The sequence below is a fragment of the Sylvia atricapilla genome, chromosome Z (genome assembly GCF_009819655.1).
Source record: "Sylvia atricapilla isolate bSylAtr1 chromosome Z, bSylAtr1.pri, whole genome shotgun sequence".
Lineage (NCBI taxonomy): Eukaryota > Metazoa > Chordata > Aves > Passeriformes > Sylviidae > Sylvia > Sylvia atricapilla.
Window position 1 is genome coordinate 10,444,487 of NC_089174.1, and position 25,282 is coordinate 10,469,768.

The 25,282-nt window shown below is 41.8% G+C and overlaps 1 protein-coding gene across 1 annotated transcript in view; it reads right to left on the reverse strand.

Annotated features, from left to right (window-relative positions):
- KIAA1210 (KIAA1210 ortholog) overlaps positions 1-22,164 on the reverse strand; it is a 39,977-nt gene extending 17,813 nt beyond the window's left edge. Inside the window, exons 1-3 of the mRNA XM_066339949.1 lie at positions 22,001-22,164; positions 6,207-6,283; positions 1,218-1,386 (exon numbers count right to left, since the gene is read on the reverse strand). Of these exons, the coding sequence (XP_066196046.1) occupies positions 1,218-1,386; positions 6,207-6,283; positions 22,001-22,062 (308 nt within the window). The 5' untranslated portion in view covers positions 22,063-22,164. The remainder of the gene's footprint in view (positions 1-1,217; positions 1,387-6,206; positions 6,284-22,000) is intronic.
- Between the last annotated feature and the right edge of the window lie 3,118 nt (positions 22,165-25,282).

The following is a 25,282-nucleotide window of genomic DNA, read 5'->3' on the forward strand; positions in this document are numbered from 1 at the left end:
CTGGTCGTGTGGTCACTTAATCTGTGGCTGTTATGCTAACAAACAAAATTAATTGTTTCATTCCCAGATCACTTCCATGACACACAGAGCAAGTGGGGAAAGGTAGGGCAAGGAGAAACAAGCACCCATGAGAAAGTAATATCTACAGGTTTTCCACCAAAGAAATGCAGTGTCCAGCTCCACCAAATGCCTTGTTTGATGATAGAAAGCCTCTGGCAGCAGTGCTGATTTCAGCATGTCCCACTCTATTCACCTATTTATGCCCTCTGTTAGTGCGACCTCCAACCAATGACTCCTCCAGCAAAACACTGCAAACCATTGGATACAGCCAGTGTTTGGCCACACTTTGTGTGTGTTGGCTCCACAACCCAAGGCCTAGAGCGACCCAGAGAGAAGCCTGGCTGAGTGGCCAACAGGGGAGGATGAGGAGGGAGGGGAGCTGGAGAACAGCCAAATCACAGGTTACCTGATACCACTCCATGACCATGACCAAAGGGTTGTTTCAGAGTCAATTACAGATCTGCAGCAGAGGTGTTGGGTAGTTAGGTGGTCTAAAGATGGTTAGTGAAGCAGTGTTTGCAGTGCAAGCTGACAGTTTGTATTGCACTGACTGAGAAAACAGCATTGTTTTGGACTAACATCATTCAGAGAGCTGAGAAATGCTCTCGTGGTCTTACAAACCTCACTTACATGCACAGCCCTCCAGGGGTGGATGACACAAAACAGGGGCCTTCAGTTGTTATCTATGCCTAAAGGGCTGGGTAAGAAAGTTAAAGAAGCAATCACACACTGATAATACATCAGAAATACTTTTCTCTTTACTGCAGCCACGACAGAGGGAATCACTGATGCTGAAAAACAACCACACATCTTCACACTTCTCTGCACTAGCAGTATTCAGTCATCATCCTCTTGTAAAGTTGCCGCTGGTCAGACCTTCCTAGACAGGTTTCAAACACTAAGAACAATCAAAGCAATCTGCAGTCTTACACTAAGAGGTTGGATCACCCCTGCCCCCGGCTGCCCTCCCCCTCCTTTCCAGGCTGACTCTTCAAGCACTAGCAAAGAAAGAGGAAATTCCTGGAATTCCTTCATCAGCATTAGGGCTTGTTTTGCACAAATTTGGACAGAGGTTGCTCCTAAGGGGCCAACTCATGCTTTCACCCTACTGCTGTGAGAGGTCCACTTTTATTTATTTTCCCTCCCCGCCAGCTTACCCAGCCTCCCTCGGTGAGTGAAGTGCAGTAGTGTCGAGCACAGCGATGCTGACATCGCTGCTGGACTGGCAAGGTTTTAAATTACTCTCTCCCCTGGGAGGTGGAGGTTCTTTCCTTTTCTTCTTGGCAAAGAAGTTCTTGAAAGTCTGAAATTTGGATTTTTTCTTTCCTGCAACATGAAAAAAAAAAAAAAAAAAGAAAAATTTTGAAAGGTGGTGGTATTGCTTAGCTTGGGTAATGTTATCTCTTAAATTCTGGAGGAAGCCTCAAAGCTAGACCAGCCCATTCAGTTTCAGTCAGCTCCTCTGTAAATAATTCAGTGCTGGAGTCCAGTGAAAGGTGAAGCTTCAATTCTTATATTTGGTTCCTATAAAGCAACACTGGCATTAAGCTGACAATAGTGGTGCTTACCTAGGTTCCAGTCTATGCAAAAATATACCTTTTATGGAGAATGTATCTATCCACGAATGGACAGAGATCATACTTGGGATATTTTCAATTTAAAATGCTGTCAATGTCTTTAGCTATTAATATTCTTTACTTAGTTTGGTTTAGTTGTGCTTACCCTTTACTCAGTGCTCAGCGGAGACAACACCTGAAGGACATTCAACAATGGCAAAAAGATTAAAACTGGAAAAGGAATTCATAAACTCTGAACCCAAAATATCCATTTCCACATTTAACAACTGTCCCAAAATAAAAACAATAACTTCTCCAGGGACAAAGAAGCAAACTTTAATTTAAGACATTGTCTTGCAGGACATGAAAGCCCCAAACACAGCCCTAAGAACACAACTGGAAAACTGTTAATTCCATAGTCTGAATGAAAATACAAAAAGAACAAAAAGAACAAAAAAAAAACACCAAAAAAAACCCCGAACCATGAAACATCACTGATCTCTTTTTTTTTAATAATCTAAAATACTTCAACATTCTTATGTATATTTTCCTTCAGCACACAAGTACTGCATTTTGTCTCTGACCCTTGCACTGAGGGGTCACTTTGAGTGGTTTGGGCCAAACTATTGTACTAAGACCCCTGAGATTGACTTGAAAACATACTCAGAGCAATAACATCATTGCATATCTGAGCCAACTTCATTGTTCAATTAATACTTTACAGCAGTTGGCATAATACATGCCCACAGCTGGAGAGTCTTTTCATAAGTGAGGCATTATTTCAACACAATTATTGTCTTCTCCCAGCAATGATTTAGTTGGCAATGCTCTGTCTCAACGTGTGCCCTGTACGTGTGGAGATCTCTGCCAGTGGGCCTTATCAGGGCTGAAACTGTGCCACCACACAGCTGCATCAGACAGTGGCCACTTTGAGAAACAAACAATGATACTGAGATCCACTCCCCCTGTCTCCTCCCTGCTCCCCAGCCCCGTGCCAGCACCACGTGTCAGGACACACAAGGACACTGCCACAGTGTCCAGCATGGCCTGGTGACACAGCTACCCCTGTGCAGAGCCACCACAGACCTGCACCCTGCTGACCTGGGCTGTTTCTGAGACTGGAACTCCCTGAACTCTCACTGGAGTCCCATTCGTCTCAATAACAATGGGAATGTGGATGCTCTTAGGAAGGGTTTATCATGGAAGGACTTTTTATCTTCCACTGCTGCATATGAGGCAAGAAGTGAATGACACAGTCACAGAACACATACAGGTTGTATTGCTGTGGCTCAGACAACAGAGTTAATCCCAAGGGTTTGGGATTTGTTAAGGCTCCCACAGGGCTCAATGAATTTCATGGTGCACCCACAGCAAGAACTGGCAAGAGAAGACAGGTCACACAGCAAGCACACAGAGCCTCTCAAGTAAAAAAAAGCATGATAAGTGTGCTTCAGAGTATTTAGAAACACATCCTACCATTCCTGTCATTCATATCAGCAATTAGACAATGTGTATGGTATTCTTCCAGGAAACTTTGTCAAGGCTGATCTGGTTTATCTTAGGCAAAACAAAAGTTTCACCAGTTTAATGAAAGCAGTTTCCCAAACATATCAATTCCGCAATGTCTGCTAACACAGTCAATGACTCATAGAACAAAATAGCAAATTTTGAGACAGGCAAGGAGCTCTGCAACTCAAAAGCTATCTAAATGAGAAACAGTGTACCTTGGTCATGTACACAGTTTCTGTCAGTTGTACAGACAGAAAACAAGCTGGATTCTAATGCAAGCATTACTGATGAGCTTAATTAGATGTGCGTATTTCCAGAGAAGCAGGAGAGCACTAAAAAAACCAAACAAACACGCACAGAAAAAAACCCACCACAAAATAACAAGTAATCCTAAGGATGTTTAAGAGAAACAGACCTAAGTCCTGCCACAAAAGCAAACATTGCCGAGGTACTACTCCAAATACTTGTCTAGATCAGAAGTGGCACTAACTTTAGAATGGAGGCTACAGAAAGGATTTCCAAACTCTGCCAACGAGCAAACCCCAGCTGGCATGGGACAACACTTGTACCATTGTGCAACAGAGAGTATCTGATGCAGACACATCAGCTACTGCAGTGCCTCCTCTAGACTCTAATGTATTACTGATGTGCTGGGTACATCCCCTCCAGCAATAACTCCTCTTCAGCCATGCTTTGCTCAGCTGCAAACATTCAGTTGCCTCAAATGAATGAGAAGACAGTTAGTTTCCCTGCAGTTCCAGAGACTGGCACTTATCATATTATTACGTAAAAAAAAATAAAAATCACGACTAGACATTCAGTGTTGGGTGCAGATGAAAACTGTGGGACTGTTCTATGGTTCAGAAAGAAAATGCTCTTGTTTGTTTCCTGCTCCAGACATGGAGTCATGCTCTGGCTTCACACACCACTAAAAAGATGCCATGTTTAAGCTAAAGGTGCCTACATCTCAGTGCAGTGTGAAGCACCCCAACATAACACTACATTGGTAGAATGCTCAATGATACTTCAACTCATAAAAGACAAGAGGACCTTAATACTCAAAATGGAAAAAAAAAAAAAAATCATTGCATAACAAAAAATCCAAGTTCAAACAACTATGCTTATTTCTCCTTCATCCACTGGTGAGTTTTGTAATCTTATGGTTGCCAATCTTCAGCTTTATGGCATTAAAAACAAAATACTTTATTTCTAGGTTACTGTCCTAAAAAGGAAAATTAGTTGCCAAAGGCAAAATCAGTTTGCCTTTCCAAAAATTAGTTGCCTATGCCATGTTTTAACCAACTGTAACAGAAAAGAAGCAGTAATAAGCATTTTCCTTTCTCTGTAAAGTTTGTGTATTCTGTATTTTTTACTGCCTGTGTACTGTCTATTTCATTGCATCTCCTCTGCACAGAGAGAATTAACTTCTGCTCTTCCCTATAACAGGATAGAAAAGGATGCTTCTCCCAGTGCAAAAATTGAAACTGCAAAAAAGCATAGGAGACATCTGATTTGGGAGGTCAATAATCATATTTAAATTAAGATTTGGGGATCTTCTATGGTCTCTGACTTCCTAGGATGCAGTCAGGGCATGTTTTCTATTTTTTTTCCCCTCAAATCCAAGGACTAGAGAGTTTCAATATTAAAAACACCTGAAAAAAAATTGCCACCCATAGACAAGATTCTCAGAAAATGTCATGATTCATTAAAAATACCAGATATTGTCTACAGAGGCAATAAAATAATGGAATTCAGTGCCACTAACATTGGGTGCTGACAGTCTTTGGACAGCAACCTGGTTTCTGCCACAAAGAAGGAGCAGCAAAGAAGGAAGCCTTGTACTACAGATAATAAGGCAAACCTCAAGAAATCAGTCTAATCTACTGGGCTGTGAAGGGTGGGGATTTTAGCCTCCTAGAACATTTACATCATGAGCTAATTATGAAGAGGGAGAGGTGAGGCAATCCTCCATTACATAGGAAGTAAATAGAAGATTCTAAAATGGCTTTATCCATGTCCAGCCAAGTGCCTCCTGAACTCCTCAGCAATAGCACAGCAGCCTTTAACTATTTACAGTTTTGCTTATTAAGGGTCAGAAATATTCCTAGTGGATTTAGAGCAAACACTTCAGTCACAGGATTTTTCCTATCTCCCAGGTCAGAATTTGATCACTTTTCTGAATCTTCTAGTGAACCTGAATACAAAATTTTCATGCATGGACTTCACACAAGCTTACCAGTTTGCTGGGATAGCACTAGACTGTGTGAAAAATTACATAATAAATCTAAGAAACCAGAGAGTGCTGAGCATCTATCACTACACTTTCTTCACCTCTATCCATCTGCCAAGCAGAGTTCAACTAACAGTCTCTTTGCCATTGCTTATCTCTTCTAACAATATTTTGATAGTGGCAAATATATTTCTAAAGGATAAAGGAAGATGACCTTTGAAACACAAACATTTAAGATTATTACAAAACATTAGCCAAAAAAAAGAGAGAAAAATCAAATGGTGTGACAGGCACTTCTCCAGGGATGCTTCACACATGATGCTATTCCTCATATTCAAACTGGCAAAGGGGTTATCCTTTAATGTAGACAAATCCCTGGCATAAGTAAGATATTTTCCTTTCTTGCCTATTATTCCAACCCTTCACACTGTTTGCATCAGACCATGCCACCAGATTAAAGAGTAAATAACTAATTTATTTCTGTGGCCAGAAGCAGAGAAAGAAAGAGGCTGCTGGGGGTACTGATACAGCTCCCACAGACAGAGGCTCCCACCTCTGCAGAATACATCAATGCAGGCACAACAATCAGCCCTTAAAACTCTAACATCCTGTTTTTAAAATCCAAGTCAGAATCAAAAGGAATACCCTCCAAGAGAATATGTCACTCCAGTGCTGCACATTAAAACATCTTTTCCATAATACTGACAGCTGACAAAGACACACAGAATTTTCTTTTTACTGTAAAAGAAGCCCCAAAAAAACAACACTGCAAAGCAGGTCACTACAGAACTGACTAACAGAAGAAAATAAATCTTCCAAATCAGCTATACATTCAGAGAACAACTGCTTACCTGTGCACTCTTCAACTGTGTCTCCAGTTTCAGGTGACTGTGTGACCTCTGTGGGTCTCGTAGCCATTATATAGTCACTGAAACAGAGATGAAAGCATCTGTTAAATTTTAGTGCGCTCCCCAGCAGAATATGGTTCCACCCAGCTTTCTATGAAGAAAGAACACAGCTGAATCCTTTCTACAACTACATGCCCAAATGCTTATCACAAACATGCCTTGCACGCTTTTTTGCACTTTGGCCACAGAACTTTTCAGTTTTCAGAGACACTTATTTCTCCAGTGACAACTAACAATCTAGTGTAATCACTGCCAACACCTCTCTCTTATTAGGAGACCAGAATCAAAGCTTGCTTTTAGGAAGGATGTCATTACACTTGCTCAGCAAACACTCTAATGCTTCCTTCCCAGTCTAAGAATAACGAACCTTTGCTAGAGAGTGACAGCTCCACACTACTGTAAAAAAAATAAGTGCTCAGCTGCTCAGGGTTCATGCATTGCTGTCCTCACAGCAGGCACCAGTCTAGTCTGTCATCATTATTAAAACCAGTTAAGCATCAGCACTGAAACATCATTCCAGGCTATGCTACATTTGTGGAAACCAATAGATCAAATTAATTTTGGATCCAGTGCAATCAGCTTTTAACCACAAGCTCTGAAACCTTATCGCCAGCAGGGCTATTGATCAACCAAATTAGCTGATGGCATCATCTTCCTCCCTGATGAAAACAGAAGTTCAGCCTAGTTTTAAGATCATTCAGTGTTAACTGCCTCCACTTTGTATTTTCCAAATGGGTGTCTGTCACAGACAAAAGAATGAAGCAGCAGACCACAAGAGTTACTGTACAAATGTCACGCAACAATGGAAATGTGACAGTTTAGCAGGGCAGCTCATAAATACTGTCCTTTGTTCTGGAAGATATCTCAGTGATACTTTTATATAATTAGAGGTTCCCATACACCATCAGGACTCAAAGAGTAAGAAATATTTAAACCAAATCATGCTCTTTTCTGCATAGATCACATCTAACAATTTGCTACATTTAAGTGATGTAACAATACAGCCAAGTCAAGTATCTCAACAGCCAACAAGACTGTGATTCTGTACTAATTTGGCCAAGCACTAAAGTCTTCCATTTCTTTTGTATCACCCACATACTCCAAAATCTGTCATGTCCAAAAGCACTGGGACCTTTCTGTGAGCCCACATCCTCAGACAGTCTTAAAAGATAAGGAGTACAAAATCAGAGGCAGAGATGTCTGTCAGAGAAAAGAAAGGAGCAGCTCACGGAGGTAAAACGGGCAGAGCTCATATGAAAAAAGAGGCCATTTTTTCAGGAAAAGGAGTCAAAGCATTCCCAGCACCAGTCACACAGCCATGTAAACTGTCAAGCTGCTGAACTGTGGGGAGGAACTCGGGAGGTATATAAGACAAGCAGAGTGCAGTCAAACAGATCTCCTGTGAGCACTGGGGACAGGAGAGCATAAACATAATGTATCTCCAAATAATCTCACTTCAACTTGTTAAAAACTAATTTAAAAAGTCATTGCAACAATCAGGACTGATTACACCTTTCCTAACTGAGATGCACTGAGGTTGTTCTTGAAACAATTGTCAGACATTGTTGACAAGCAATAAAAAATAAGATTTCTACATTTCCCCCTGGATGCTCATAACCATTCAACTTTTATCCTTTTTTCCCCTTATGTCATCAATTATCTGTGAAAATGTTTGCATTTCCTGCATACTTTCTTTAAAGCAGTCATCAGTAGACTTTCTTATAGACTCTTTTTTTATATTAAAAAGAAATTTGGTTCCAATTTTCCCCTCAACTTTATACACCATGCATACAGTGTTAGATTTTTCTGAGGTAAAGGGAAATGCATTTGAAATAAGATATCAATAATGCGTTCAACAAATTTACAAGGACAAATCGACAAGCCTCCAGACTTGAGTTTATTTTCACAGAATGTGAGTGGACCTGGCATTTGGCTCATCTAGACCACTAACTTCTGCTTCACCCACCTTCAGTAAAACAAAGCAAGAGAAAATTGATGCTTTCAGATCCAGTTTTGTTTGCGTCTGTTCAACATATATGTAACTCACTCAAGCATCCCAGCTGCTCACTCAGAATCCTGTCAGCCTTTGAAGGTATTTTGACTACAGCGTTTATTATAACTGCAAGCATATATTTCCAATTGGTGTATCTTTCATAGAAGTAAAACTACAACTGCAAAGCAGTTCAATTCTGAGGCAATTTCTCCACAGTCAAATCAGGTCCAGCATTAGCTCAATTTTATAGCCAAGTTCTCTGGGGGGCATGGAGCTCAAGGGTCAATTACAAGGGTGCCCCATCCAGGACCTAATGGTTTGGTGCCTTTGAATAAATACCTCATCACCTTTTTCCAGTGAACTGAACATCACAGATTTTCTCAAGCTTTGAGTTTGTTGAAGTAGCTGAATCACAGGAAAAAAACCCCATATGATATATGATGTCTTCAACCAGCAGAGTGGAGGTTCCACCATTAAAAACCTGGTGACATACCTAGAGGAAAGTTAGCAATTAGATTGCACTTAGACTTCAAATTCTGGTGGCAGTGAGTAGTACTTTACAAAGAACAGTTAACAAATATTCTGAGCAACAAACCCTAGCCTGGGGGTCAGTGTAATGGAGAAAAAGAGGACAAAACCCCTTCAACACAAATACATGTGAAAGCACAGGCATTAACCAATCGAACCTCCAGATATTCGCCACTTCCAGACCTTAATAACAGCAGACAGACACAGTGTCAGGATGTATCAATACCATGTACATCCAGTTCAATCAGCTGTACTAACACCCTGTGAGCTCTACCAGAGCATTACACCATTAGAGACAAAGCTTTAAACAAATACTGTCTGCATATTGATTTTCAGTGATAAAAATACCAGGTTAAATAAATGGCCTTTTAGAGCAGCATTTCTGATACTCTTGAGATGGTACAGGACACAGCTGAGAGAAGATGCTTGCAGAGGGATGCAAGAGACTTCTCCTCAGTGTGGGAGCAGGGACAGACATGCCAGCCAAGACAGGAGAGCTGCCAAGTCACAGCTACTATTTGCTTCTCACTAAAAGTGGAACAATGGGCTCATTTCCCCAGTCTACAGCTTTCTAATATGTTCTTAATCCGATCTCAAACAGTATTTGCAATCCCTGCATGTGCACAAACCTCCTGCTGCAGAGGTACAGGGCACACAAGATGTTGAATCTCTGCCACACCCCTCAAAAGCCAGAGTTGGCCATGGCCAGTAAGTCCACTGCATCAATTCCTGTGTAGGGCCATGGAAAAGACTGAAAGTTTACCAAAAGCATTGAGTTTGCCTGTACAGGGTGATGGGCTGCATCATCACAACTGTGAATTAATTAATTACTTGCAAAGAGTGGCTTCCTGTGCAGATGCAATCACAAAAATAATACTGACATTATCAGCACCTCTTTGCATTGCTAGGGTGTACTTTAAAGCAAGTAAACTTCTACAAAATTGTAAGGTTTGCTTTACCTTCAAAACAGATAATGGAACTTAGCAATCACCACAACACTCACTTGGTTTGATGTTTTAGCTCTAGGCTCTCTGCTACCCCATACAAAATTTCCATGGATAACCCTACTATGTTGCATTCATTCGGAGCTCTTCAACTCATTACAGGCACTAATGAGTCTGAAAAGTAAAAAGCAATCTCCAGGAACAGGAGAAATGTCCTTGTGTCCCCTTTACAAACTGAACCAACTGGATAAATATTTGCAGTACTCTCTAAGAGGGCAGTGATAAAGAAAATAAAGCTCCAGGATGGTGTTCTGACCATTTGCTTTGCTGAGCTGAATACAAGACTTAGTATGTACATGGGGGGGTAGAGGGGTGGGAGAATGCTAAATGGATAAAAGACAATTCCCTTTCACTGCTTGGTTTGTGTGTTTAAGGACTCCTGGGATGACAGCATTGAACAGGACTCAAGTTTCCTGCATTCAGCAAAGGTCCAAGACAAACGCTTTCTGCTCAGCCTCAGAAAAGGGGCACAGCCTCCTTGCTGTCTCTCCAGTGGAGCAGAAGACTTGGAAACTGCACAGCAAGCAAGCTCCTACCCCACCTTCAGTGTTTCTTCAGCTTCAGTCCCATGGCTCTGCATAAGCATTCCAGAAGGCCTTATGACACAGAGATCAAAGGAGATGCTGAACCCTGAACAGCCTCTTTCTTATCAAATAAATGCTCAAGGAAATAAAGTCTCAAGAATGTGAGGCACTGCATTCAGTTAGCATCTTCATAGCCTATAGAAGACACACAGTGGCAAGCAGCCAAGAGAAAGAGGTGAATTTTTGCCCAGGGTTTTTAAAGACCAATTTCCTCCATGCTACTAAAATTATTAGAAATTAAGCTTATGCTCCAGATTTCAGGAGACACAGTTTTCACAGCAAGATGCACAGCATAGGAAAATGGATCCTGTGGACGTCATCTGGTCCTTCTTCAGGTCACCACCCTGCAGGCAGCCTCCCACAGAACACACTTCAAGCTATTCCAGGACCTCAGAGAAAGTCCCTCTATTTCTCCTGAAAACCGAGGTTCAAAAACAACGCAATGCAAGATGGTTTAATATTCAGATTACTTTCTGCAGCAAAAAGTGACTGAGAGGTTGAGTTTTCTTCTCTCTTATTAAAGCACATTAGAGGACTTTGGTCTGACAAAGTGTGGTTGATGGCCTCCATCTCTGGGTACCCAACAAGCTATCAATGAACTCATTAGTCCAATGACAGCTAAGTGAAGTTTACCCTCTGCAAGTCCACAGAACAGGATTTCAGAGTCAATCATACAGCAATAGCATAGCCAACAAGATTTCTATTCAATTTTCACATCCCTTGAGCATATCAGAAACTCAGCAACCAAAGCTCCCTTTGCTCTCCGTGAGAGTAGTGACCTGCACTTCAAGGCCCATGGTCACGGAATATGCTGAACAGCATGGGATTCCACAAACAGCTTTGTTGAAACAGGGTACAAGCCAACATGACAGAGGGAACCAGGACCTGACCCTGTACAGCTGATCCCATTGTGCTCTTCTATAATGTAGTGTTTCTAGGATGAAATTCCCAGGGCTTCTTGCCAGTCCCTAGCTGGTATCTCCCATGGGGTGCCACCCCTGTGGTCTCTCCCATTACTGTTTTATGTAGGTATAAAAGAACAGCACAAAAAGCAGTTTACACCAGGATTCTTGCTACATTCTCCACTGGTAATGGTGAGGGGAAGAGTTTATAAAGTTAATGAATATTGATTTTGTAGTTTTCACTGAAGAGGGATAGTTAAAGGAAGTTTAAGGGCCTTTTCCAAGGATCACAAATAACAAATACAGCAGTAGTACCCACCAGGAAGACTGGATAAGCATGTAGATAATACTTAATATCAATAAAATATTCCCAGAATCAAGCAGGGGGTCGTAACTCCCCACAGCAACAGACAACATGCAGCTGCTAACCTTGACAAAATATCCAGAGCAAACAACTGTCCACATGGAGAGATCTGTCCACAGATCTCACACTTTGCATTCAGACAATGCCCCCAACCCCCCTCTGTCCCCACACCTTAGCTCCTCTGAGAAGACTCACCAGAAGACAGGTCCCAATGTGCTGAACTCCTGTTAGCTACAATCTGCTTTGAGGAGCCTCTGCCTGACAGCGATTCTGAAGGATTTCTGCTGTTCAACAGTGCCTGAAGCATTATGTCCTGCCCTCCTAGTGAGTGTGTGTGTAACACTAATGGAAAGCAGCTGGTGGGCTGAAGCAGACTTTAAAAAAAAAGTAAGAGGAGGAAATGCCTTTCATACAGTCACACAGACTCATTCTGTAATTGTGTGAGAAGCCAAGAGGATAAGAAGGGGGAAGGGTAAATGAGAAAAATTCATAAGCAGTCTGTTACTAGTCCAAAAACTGAGAGAGTCAATGCCTCCTGCACTGCTGCCCCATCTTCCCAGGCTCCCTCCCTCCCTGCACTCCTGCCATTTATTGATTTAATAGGAGAGAACTGTGTGGCTGCATGTGAGGACTGGACTGTAGCACAGAGCTGGTACCTTAAACCTGAGGCAGGTAGCAGCAGCAGGGCAGCTGCAGGTTTGTACTCAGCTCAGGAGGCCAAACTGAAGTCCTTGAAGCTACCAGAGCTTTGCAACACTTGGCACCCATGCCAGACATAAACTTGCTTTGGTGCCACTTCAAGCTGCCCTCATGCACCTAATTACTCTGCTGTGCTTATTAGCACGATCTTGGGTAGCTGCTGTCCGTGCAAGGTCTCTGCTGCAAGTTTGTGTCAGCTCAGACAATAGAGCAAAATATCTGTCTCTTAGCCAAAAGCCAAGGAAAATGGTTCTTGATAGCCCATCCCTAACAATTATTTATCACAGAGGTTTTACAGTGTATTTGTGGGTCAGTACCAATCAGGAGAAATGTGACAGAAACTTGCCCAAATCAAGACTGGTAAAGACAGTCAAGATCTAAGCCACAGCAAGATTTTGGCCCCAGACTGTCTCCATTTTAAAAGAATGGACACTTAATGACCCAGCTAAATTCCACCATTTGGCATTAGCATAGGAGTAAGTTTTTCTCACGTAGTAATTATTTTCCTTTACACTAACACACTGGGGAAATTTCAGGAAACAGCTGGAATGGGGCTCTCTCCCACTCTTCCTAGAAAGAAGAAAAAGAATAGCAAAGTCTTCCAGCAACCACACTAAAGGAACCAGTTGCCAGCAGCAGGAGACACTCTCAGATCCACTTGACATGGATACATTTGAAGTAGTTGTGGAGGAGGAGGAACAGGCTTTTAAAAACCAACAGGGAAGCAACCAAAGGCTGCCTTTGCCAGTTAGGGAGCTACTCCCAGTGTGCGTTACTGCCTTTGGAAATGGTTTCAAGGCAAAGCAACAGGAAATGTCAAGCCACTATCACTGAAGAGCAGACATGCCTCATGCCAGCAGAGTCAAGATGTCAGAGAGTCAAGTATGGGAATAAAAGCCAAGCGTACTGTCTCTGCCTTTCCAAGTGGCAAATTCAACAAGTAACTGTAATTTTCCACCCCGGATCTGGTGGTGGGTATATTTAGTTCCTAGCTTGTGCATGTGCTTTTTGCCATCTCTCCAAATTCCTAATTAACTTTGTTTCACCTGGAGACTTCAATCATAAAGTTAGATGACTGGGATCTGACCTGTGGGGTGCAGAGCCCTTGGAGTCTGTGGGCTGCTTTGTAGAGATCAGCAAAAGGTGGCAAAGGGAAGAGGTTTGCCATCACCTGACTTCAACCTGCTGTACATTGCTTGAAAGACTTTGAGCCTGAGAAAACTTCATGGAAATTGCCAATATCTGCAAACTCTGAAGATGACAGGTATTAGTTTAGACAGCAAAATCTGTGAGACAGAGCTTGTCTCTTAAATTTATTTCAGCAGATGGAGACTATTGGGCTGGGACTAGGATAAATTCATTGGTTTTCCTGCCTTTATCATTGAATAGCAGGGCAAATTACTGGATTTCTAACAAGAGCCAAGTTATTTATCACTCAGCCATGAGTTTCTTTACCTGTGGAATCACAGTGGTCACACTGAACTCCTGGAAAGCTGAATGAGCCCTATGGAAGGATTAATTATCACCTCTGCTGCAGGAGCCCAGCATGCTGGAACCATATGGAATGACACAAGTGCTAGAACAACACAGAAGGTAAATTTAAAAAAAAAAAAAAAAAGAAAGAAAACACCATAAAATTTCACAAGAGTAATCTGCATATCTGCCATGCCCCATATTTGAGGCATGGTGATTTCCAATATATTCTTCTCAGAAACTGGGAAGAATAATTACATCCTGGGCCTGAAAGGAAAGAGAGTGGAGGCATTTTTACCAAACTAAGCTGGTTGACTATTGCAGGAAAAATGACACTGAAACAAGAGAGAACTGAACACCAGAATTGAAATATGGAATTTTAGGCAATATCTAAAGCTTTCTCTTTTTTAAAGGTTTTTCCAAAACAGTCACTTGTCCCTCAATTTTTGGTTAAAAAGCAGTTTAAAAACCGGGGGGGAAAAGTCCTCAGATAAAATGAAATTCTCAGGACAAGAGACAATATAGACATTTAATGGCTAAAAATTCAAAGTGCACTGAAAAAAAAAAAAAAAAAAAAAGGGGGCAGGGAGGCAAACAGAAAATTCTGGGACAAACTGTTATAAATCTTCACTCTGAAGATCAAAATGCCATAAAACCAGTCAGCCATCTTTTGGCTATAAAGAAGCAAATAAAATGCAGGCTTTGTGGTCTCAGAAGCTGCCTTTGGCAGGGAGCTCAGGAAATCTCTCTTCATATGAAGTCCCAAAACCTATTTGTCAGTATCTAATGCTTGTACACTCAACAAATGAAAACAAGGCCAGCTCCTTCCTATGTTGAAATACACTGTGTCTGGCTGGCTAACCCCGAGTTCCCACTGCCCCTGGGCATTCCTGCAGTCCAGAGCCCATTTTGACTCCCAATCAAGGAAGGCCAGAGGCAGCCTCCGTGCTTGCAGAGGGGCTCTTCTGCAGCTGTGCGTGAAGTTTGATGGTTTCCCTCCCTTTTTCTGTTCTAAAGAAAACCTCCTGCTGTGTCTGCTCTGCTCTCCCAACTGCTCTCTCTGTAGCCTTAGGCAGCTCCTGAAGTACAATTGGTCTTGAAGAACGTGGAGAACTGTTGGAGCCAAGGGAGATCATCCATGTGCTCAAAGTGGCTCCTGAGCCATTTCTGTCCCAAGGGCAACTACCGACCTTTTGCTCTAGCATGAGCAACTACTAAAAAGGGATCCTGCTTCTCTGGGACTCCAGACACAAATATCTCTCTAAAACAGGATCATCTTAAATAAGATTATCTGAGCTAATGCTGTTTTGCACCAATGGGGTATCAAGCTGAATTCAACTGTATTTTAAGGCAGTGGTACAGTAGCATTGGGGAGCACAGACAGTACATGACAACAGAAAAAGGCAGGAGTGTGACACCAAAGGCAACAAGAACTGCAAGATGGGGTAGTGTCTAGCAGGCACATGGGGAAGAGAATCAGATGGGAACAGACTTTCTGTAAGATCTTCACAGGCCAAGGCTGCAAGAAAGGAAGCAATAAGACAATTTGCATATTTTTAATTTAAGCTTTTGAAACATTCTTTTCAGAAAACTGAAATGATGGAAAGCAGTTTGACTGCTAGAGTGAACCAGCAAACAATCCTTCCACACCTCATAAGGTCTGTACTTTCCCATGTACATAGATAGCTTGATGGTCACCACAATGTCTCCATCCTAATTCTGAGCTAGACCACTCAAATACACCTCATTTGCATCAGAACTACTGTGTGGATCACAAGTGCCTTGTTAGATAAGTGATACCTGGAAGCCCCAGCAGAAGTGCACAGTTGTGTATTCCTGAGAATGTACAAGCATAAATTAATTCATCAGGAATACAAGTCAAACATTTAGTTCACTAATTAAAACCAGATCCTTTAATCTCAGAGGCCAAAAGGAACAACCACCACAAAATTCTGAAGCTGGAATGCCACCTTGGCTCTGGATGGATGGTTAGAAAGCAAGCCAAGGTTCTTTTTCTTCGTCTGCATAGCAAAGTTTCCCTGTTCTGACTGAGAGTGCTACAATTCCCTCTAAGAGCACACTGGTCTGGGCTGAGCTAGAGTTAATTTTCATCACAACAGCTAGTATAGAGCTGTAGTTTGGATTTGTGCTGGAAACAGTGTTGATGACTCAGAGATGCTTCCTTTATCACTAAGCAGGTCTTACCCAGAACTTTTCTGCTCCTGATCCCACCCCACCAGTGAGGAGGCTGGGGGTGAATGAAGAGTTGGGAGGGGACACAGCCAGGACAGCTGTTCCCAACTGACCAGAGGGATATCCCAGACCATATGACCTCACGCTCAGCATATAAATCTGGAGGAGAAGGAGGAAGGGGGGACATTTGGCAGGATGGTGTTTGTCTTCCTGTCACCATTATATGCAATGGGGCTCTGCTGTTATAGGGATGCTAAACACCTGCCTGCCCTGGGGAAGTGGGGAATAAATTCCTTGTTTTGCTTTACTTGTGTGCATGACCTTTGCTTTACCTATTAAATTGTCCTGATTTCAACCCAAGAGTTTTCTATGTTTACCCTGGTATTATCTCTCCAGTCCCACCAGGGGAAAGTGAATGAGTGGCTGTTGTAGGGTTTAATTTCTGGGGTTAAAGCACAACAGTCACAAAGACACCCACATGCTACAGCATAGAAATAGGAATATAAGAGAGCACAGGATGTCTTGGTACCTGTACACTTATCCAAATGCAGCAGCACACACAGCTATAACAATAGAGCTAAAGAAATGAAGAATGATGTGTGCGGCCCAGATCACGCCCTTTTCACACACATTGTGTTGGAAACCTTGGGCTGTTGGCACAACCTTGACTATTGGCCACAGTGATGAGCAGTGACAGCTCAACGCCTGCAAGCAAAATCAGACAGGATTTCAACTGACTGGGTTGTTTTGTTTTTCTTTGTTTATACAGCGACTCCCACAATGAAGTGGGAGGCCACCTTTTAATTTAAAAAAATCATTATTAATAAAATAACATGATCAACAAAATAAGAGAATTTTCAGTTAGTATTTGCTGTATTCAAAATAATATTTAAAACTACTTAATCCACAATAGTTTTACCAACCTTGAGACTGTAACAGATATAATGCAGAACTTTAAGCTTGAATCACATTTGTGTAGAACACCTTTTGTTCACCTGTTTTCTTACAGCAGGAGAAACCTAGGGAATGGAAGGGAATCAACCTTGGAATTACCTTGGGTTTTTTCCTGTTTCCCCCATGGACAAACTTATCTCAGATTTTCTCAAATTTGGCTGGTAATCAGCTCTAGCTGCCCTACACCAGCTTAGGTAGGTTATCTACTGGAAATACAACTTGAACCCATGGCATTTTTGTCCCATATACCATCAGATTTCAGCTTGTACATCCAGTTCCATGCCTTCACATCACAGCAGATGTGAAAGCCTAAAACTTTGTAGACCTGAGCACAAGAGGAAATGGCAAATTAATCTCTCCAGTTGGTTCTAGGGGTACAAAGCTAGATACTTGGAGCAGCAGAAGTTTCTGTCTAAGAAGAGAACACAAGGGTAAATTATGACAAGATGTTTTCATGGCTCAGTCTGGCAAAATAATGCAGACAAAAAACTGACAGTCAAATGATGCAGAAGAGTGAGACTCACATTCAGCAGATTGTCCCAATCCAAGCTTCTGCTCCACTGCTAGTGATGTAGGACAGGCAGCATTAGAGGTCAATTTGACAGCATATCTGCCAAATACTCAGAACCTTGGTGATAGCAAAAGGGCTGTTCTACTGAAACCAAATAAACAGGCCTGCTTGGAATTCCTCTGCCTACAGCCAGCAAACACACTGTACCACTGTGGCTGCTAAAACAAACACCATCCAGAGAGAAGCATGAACAGAATGAGGAGATGGGAGTGACTCACTGGTGCATTAAGCCAGAACTGAACTTCTTGCACAAAGATGAGTCAAACAGAATGAATCACAAAGAGAAATAGTTGATTTTTTTGTTAATAATATAGCACCATTGTACTAACAGTGCCCAGCTGCCTGCAGTGCCATGGCTCTGACACCTCCTAACTGCTTTTTTTCACCCTCTCTGCTTTTTTTTTTAATAAGAAAACAGGACTTAAGCCTCTACACGTTTAATACCAGACAGAGAACTGAATGAATCCTGTGGGCTGAAGACAAATGCTCACAAATGTCCAAACACTGTGTAAATGCCAAATGCAGGAACATGCTCATAGGGTGTGTGCTGAAAGATACCTCCAAGAGACTCACAACATCTGAGGTGTCTTTTCACCTCAGTTCACACTCTCTGATTTGGTGTTAGTGAGGAGAGCTCTCCACTTTCCACAAAAGCTATCTCTTGAAACTCATCCAAGGATTGTCTCTACACAGGTGAACTTGCTCTGCTGGGCAGATATCACTTATCATACTCAGATATTTTCATCTCATCCCCCAACACTGAAAAGCTGTTAAGGAGTGATTCTTGCTCTTGTTGTGAAATAATATGCTAAAGTGATGTACAATAAAAAGATATGTAAACAGACATATTTCAGAATACCAAAGTGTTTGTGGAAAGCATTTCACCTTTCCTGAATTCATCAGCCACACAGACAGATCCCAGATCACCACAGGGGCAGTGACTCTGCCACAGCTCCCAGAAGACCTACACTGATCCCAAAGCTGCACAGTCTCCTGACAGCTGCCAGCTGAGCCCACAGACCACCGCTGGGCTGAGGTGATGCTGGGGGATGCCACAGGCAGGATGGCCAGGGAACTCAGTGTGTGACTTTAAACAGTACTGGAGTCTTGGAGAGATGCTTCATGTCTAAAACTGTGCCAAAAAGCAAAGCATCATTCCCTGCAGTCAGTCAGCAAAGCAGCTCCTCAGCCCCCGTGGCAATTACACGCCTCCAGAAAGGGAGAGAGGCCACAGGAGGCAAACGAGCTGCTGACAGAGAAGAACCAACAGGCTTAAACTGCCCCAGCTCCCACGTGTCAAGTTGCTACTCCAGTAGCAGTTGGTGGAGCTTTAAACCCCTTCCAATCCACTTGTCACTGTCCAAGCTGAAACAGCAGCTGCTTGCTGTGGATCACACAGACATGTAGAAGTTGTAAAAAGTGTAACTAGCCTCAAGAACAAAGGGGTTTCCACCATTCCCTATGAGCCCGTTCAACAAGAAGGCTGGGGTGAAGCTGCAGGGGCAGTGAACAGACAGTTTATCCAGGTGGACAGTTCTGTTCCATCTTTGGAATAAGCCTGGCAATCAGCACAATCTCTTCCTCACACACACCTGAACAGGCAACAACACAAAATACAGCAACAGCACCCAACCCAGAAAACATATTTTACTCAATTTCATGGTCGTAACATCATTTTAGATTGGCAATTGCTTTCATCTCAAACAGTCTAGAAATATATTGAAAATTCTACTGATGCATTCCTTGATCAACTTGCTTTATCCAAATGCTGAACTTCTCTGTGGGATAAAAGTGCACATCAGCATTTTTTAACATCATGGAATATAGTAGAACACAATACCCCACTGGAAGTGCAAAGCTTGGCAACGTAGAAGACATTCAAGCTGAAATGTCCATAATTCTGGAATGGTTTGTGAAAGGCAACATGAAATTTTGAGTGACCACATTAAATACAGTTAAATACATTTTCTTATAGTCTGCTAGAAAACCCAGTCTGAGGTGGCGCATAAAGCCTTCAGCCAAATATTTTATATAGCTTCTAACGCACTATATTTGTCTTTGGAAATTGGCAGTTTGCATTGACCGTCAGTGAACCTTATTATTCAAGCAACCACATTTTCAGCTCATAACAACATACTTGGCTAGTCCCAAAAACTGAGGAGCATATGAAAAGATTCCTCAACAAGCTTTAGGAAACTTTATCATGTCTTTTCAGGTATATTTTTTTTTCTGGCACAATGCTTGGAGCAAGAAAAAAAAAAAAAAACCAGAACTGTGCAACAAGTGTGATGAGCTATGAACTTAGCAGAACAATTCAAGATTACTCAGGTTGTATATGCTGGTTAAAGAGAAATTTGAAAGCAGTCTAGAAGTTTTATTTCAGCGAAGTAGCAGGCAAGATTGGGACTGTAATGAAGAATTACCTGGATTACGCTTTGGGTTCTTTTTTTTTTCTTTTCATAAGAGGACATTAATAAAGCACATGGACAAGACTGTGTGTACAAAAATCAGATTCAGCCATACATTATGAAATGTAGCAAGGCAGAGCCTTTGCTTCCTCTTGTAAAATGTGGGGGAGTGGGATAAATGTGACAGCGGCACAGGAGAGCACCACCTAAAGCAGCTTTTAAAACACTCCAAGTGCTTTAGCTGTACTCAGCAGGTCAAAGCCCTGGAGGAAACCCTTCCCCAAAGTCCATGGCAGGTTTCTTTGCAGGTACTGAGCTCTAGGTCTCTTTGGCCAAATTCCTGCTGGTATCCAAGCCAATTGCTTAAAGCATAAAACTAATTTTATTCCAAAATAGCTTTCATTCAGAAAGCAAATTAACTCCTGCAGGTCAAATGACTATGTGAGAATCTGGGGAAGTCATTCCAATGACACATTTGTCCAGAAAGAAAAATACTTCATGTTAAACTTCAAACAAATTTCACTGAAAATTAATCTCAGGCTAAAAACATCACTATTGTTGCAACTGGTGTCTTGAACTCGTTTGAACTTAATTTGGCCAATAACCACAGCCAAATCAAAATATAAAATTTGTAAAGACTGCAAAGGGTTAGTAGTTGCCCTAATTCACCATCACAGGGCTGAAATACTAGGCTGAGAAATATAATCTGTGTATATATATCAGGTGTAGAGACTTAATTGAAGAATATCAAGAAAGAAGAATCTGTTGAAGGAAAAAAAACCCTGCTCCTCATAAGTCAGGCAGAAAATAAAAGATGGTTTACCACATGTAAAAAAGCTTCATCTATCAAGCCTTTATAACCTCCCTCTGAATTTCAATTTTGTGCAGTAAATTCTGAAGGATTTGGGGGGGGTTGGATCAAACAATATAATTTAGTACTTTTTGTCAAGTCAAGTGCCAATCCACATGCCTTCACCAGGACTCACTCATAGCCCTTTTACTAATTCTGATGGCACAGTCTCCTTTTATCTAAAGCAAATTTCTCTCACAAATATTAGTTTCCTGTTACAAATTTCAGAGGAGGAAAGAAGTCAATATGGGGTGGAAATGCTAACTGAAATCCAGTAGGAGTGGTGTGCCTTTGAAAACGCACATTTCCACCACAGTAATGTGAGACTAACTGCTGGCGTGAGGGATACAACCTTTGGGAGAAGGAAAAAGAGCCAGTTGCCAGCTCCAGTTTTAACATTTAACTATCAGTATTCACATCTTAAGCCTCAAGACACAATTTCACTTGCCTTCCACTGTTCCCTGCCTGTAATCTCTCACCGGGTGCAAGAATAGAGCCCTCTGCAGTCTGCTGCTGCAAAACATGAGCATACCACTCCTCAGGTTTGGCACCAGGAAGTCTTGTTCCATTCTTCAGGAGGAAGAATGTCAAAACAAAATGCATCTTCATGGTGGTTTAAAGCACAAATACTAACATGGATTCTCTCATTCTTTTTTCCCTTGATAGTCTACTCCAGCAGAACAAGCCAGTGAAGCAATAAAAAATAATTCTTTTAAATACAACCAAATCTCTCAACTGGGAGCAATTACAGAAACAAACTTCAGATTGCTTAGAGAAAAACTGAGCTCAACAAGTTCTTAAAGAGCATTTACTGCCAGACTTCTAGCTGAACATTTTTTAAAAGCCAAAGTGAATTTCTGTATTTCTCTTTTTTTATATGTTAATATAAATACGATGTAGCTAATCACTAGGGAAGAGGGCATTTTCCCTCTTGCTACAATTAAACAGGAAAAGGTTCTTAATTCCTGTTTCAATACTTCATGTTTATACCTCTGAAGGAGGAAAAACAAAATTACCAATTTTCACCAAACTAATATTTTAGCCAGGACTTATTTTCTGCGCTTTCGTGCTCAGGCTGGTACTTCCTAAGACCTAAGGCACAACCACTTCGTTCAATGCTGCAGCTGCAATACAACAAAGACAGAATTTCAAAGCACCCACTAGCCTCAGCTCCCTTTGGGAAGGTGGAGGGGAGGGCTCAGCATGGCACTTACTTTTTACTTTTCAGGCACCCGTAGAACCCAGCCATGGTGCTTCCCGGGAGGCGTGTGTGCATTTAATTCATCCCTCTGTGTGTGGATGCCAGCGCAGGGATTCTGCCACGGCGCAGCGCGCTCCCTGCTCCATGTGCGCACGGGAGCACCACCGCGCCGCGCCAGCTCCTGGCCAGATAAAGTTCCTGATCTGAGGCGCTCGGACTCTGCTGAACTGGGTCCAAGGAGGGCTGTGCCTGCTCCATAAATGGTTATGAATTGTTAACTCCCCCTTTCCCTGTCTCCTTCCAGCTCTTGGTGCGCACAGCATCCGAAGTGTAAAATACCATATGGCATTTGATTCCGTCTCCCTGTGGAACTAATGGGAGGCTTGGTGGTAATTAGGATGTGAAGAAGCCCTGAGGAGATTAATTGGTATTGTTATTTTTTAGACAGAGGAAAGCTATACAGAAGATGTTACCAACATCTTTGAAATAATGACTAAAAACTGTAGTTATTCTCCAGCACAAAAGGTGCACAGGATCTTTCAGAACAAGCATTATCCCAATTCACTGTAAATCACAATCTATTCTAAAAAGCTATCTGCATATTAACAGGAAAAAAAAAAAAACCAAACAACTGCATCCCTGCAATATTGCAAGGTCAGGCAAAAAGCTCTAGAGTTTAAATTAACCAGCACACCCATACGACAGAATTTACTGCCTGGTGATGACGTCTGACAATATACTAACAATTGTTACTCACCATCACAACTAAGGAGGCACTCACTGCATGTGGAAACAGGTAAATGCTGGGGAACATAAACCTCAAGGAGCCTCATTCAGAGGGGTGACCCAAGTCCCTGGGGACAACATAGCTGTACACATTTCTGGCATTACATTGCATTAAATTCATATGGAAATGAATTTGCGTCATGGCAATCAATGGCCTCTGTTGAGGTAAAAGCAAAGAGGAAGCAAGACATTGCTTGTGCTGCCTGCACAGGGAGGGAGTAGCAGCAGCCAGTGCCATAGTGTGAGCTTGGTCCTGGAGTCACACAGCTTGCTAAGAATATCAGCTCCTGATTTAAAAATCGCACAGATATTTAAAAGTAGGAGGTTCATAACTGTCATAATAGCATGGCTATTTACAGTCATTCCTAGGAGATCAGAAAAAAACCACATTTATTGGTGTTTCTCAGCTGGTACGTAGTGTTTGAATACTTGAGTCTAGCCAGCCAGTAGGAGGGAGTATTATGAAGTATTTCTATACAAGTTTTAAAAGACATTTAGTAGAAATACCAGCCCTACAATGGAGAAGATTTTTGAATACTTGGAAAAAATATTTTAATACCTGTCTCATAAGAGACACATATAGTTTGAGAAATGGACCGCTGGTGAGGAGTTCCATAAGTGGCTCAGCTGCAGCAGTTTTCTAACAGTGCATGAGTTTGACATCTGTGAATGGGCAACTCAGCTTCTCAATTTTCTGTAAAGGCCCCTACACAAAGGAAAGCTGTCACACAAATAATAGATGATGACAAGTTGCAAGGGCCATCACAAACACAAAACAAATCATACTCTAGTCCAGTTTCCCCACTTAGCTGGAAAGCAAAAGCCTCTACAAGCAGCCAACTTTAATATCATTCAGAGAGAGCATTTGGACTTGCAGATCAAAGCTGATCTCAAGCAGATATAATACATTTTATGCCTCTTGGGAAAAGACAAAGCAGTAAAAATACAGTAGCACTAGCTGAAGTTTTGCCCGAATAAGTTTCACTGTTGGGAATTACTGCACTTGTCACGATGACTTCACACTGAACTCTTAATCCCAGCAGAAAAAGGATCACTAGAGAGCATTAATCTCCATCCATCAGAAAAAGCCCACAGGAAAAAAAATGCAAAATCAAGGCTTCAGTTATTGGGCAACCACCACCAGGAAGGAATTCCTAGAGATTACTGGAGAAACCTTCTGACTGGCTTAATGCACAAAACCTTGGATGTAGAACTGCATCTGAAATCTGCTTGGCATTTTGTTCAGAAAAATGCTGCCAACAGAAACATTAATACTACAGTAAGAAATGAAGGAGACCTCATGAGAAATTCATATTTATATTTAAAATCAAGAAAGATCAAATGGCCTTCCAGTGGGAAGGTACAATCCCTAAAGCTAGCGGAAGGGTGTAATCCTGATGACTTTGGAAGAATTTTATCATTTTAACTGGTGTAGAATACAGCCTGGAAGCCTCAAAAAAATCAGTGGTTTTGCTAATATAAAGCATATTTCCTGCCTCCAAACATCCTCAGATGGCTTGCCTTCAGAATATGCTTCCTTTCAATATTGTTTTTTTCTTTTGTGCATTTTTTCTTAAAGTTACTTACCTGAACTTCATGCAAAACTTCATCTGTTGGCTTCCATTTAGGTCAAACATAGTCCTGTCCTCAGCAACTAGCTGTTTAGCAACAGCTAAACACATTTCACCATCTCAAACCCCCTTACTTTCCAAGAAGCATGGAATAGTAAACAGTCATTAAAAATAATTATCCTACCTCAGGATTTAATATTTTTTGATTCTCTATCTTCATATCACCCTCCCAGGCACATTATGCTGGATATTTTATTCACTGCTCTGCCTCTTTATTACTAGCATGGCTTCAAATGGCTGCACACTGAGCATTTTGGGTACATCATGGCCCTATGGTTGATAAACATCATGGCCCTGTGTCCACAGGAAAACCAGTGTAAGCAATTAGGTATGTGCTGTACCTTCTCTGACAGCCAGACATCACTGCACTGACATTTGCTCCTCACTTGTCAAGTGCTAAAGTGAACAGGCTGCTCTGATGCCAGTTAATTAATTGAAGCTGCTTTCAGCTGGGAGGTAGATGAACCCAAAATAACCACAGGCTTCAGCAAAGCAAAGATGGTTCTTCAAAGATAGGGAAGACAGCAAGTTGAAACAACTGAAATTTCAATCAGATCTGGATTTCCTCTAAAGTTTGTGGCTTGACTTGATTGTAATAGCCCAGTCTAGGTCTCCTTTCATTTGAAAACCATGGCTTTCTTCAAAGTCACTGTCATGGCTTTCTCTCAACAGCCCAACCAGCCCCCTGCACTTCCAAATCATTGCACATTCAAATCACTGCACATCCAAATCTTCCTTCCTTGCCCTACACAAAGAACAAGCAGTCCCAGGGGAAACCTGCCCTCCCACAGTGGTACCAGCAGCAAGCTCACAGCTCCTGGTAAACTTCCCAACAAGTTTCTTAATTTCTCCAAAGGGAATGAGGGAGGCAAGACTGA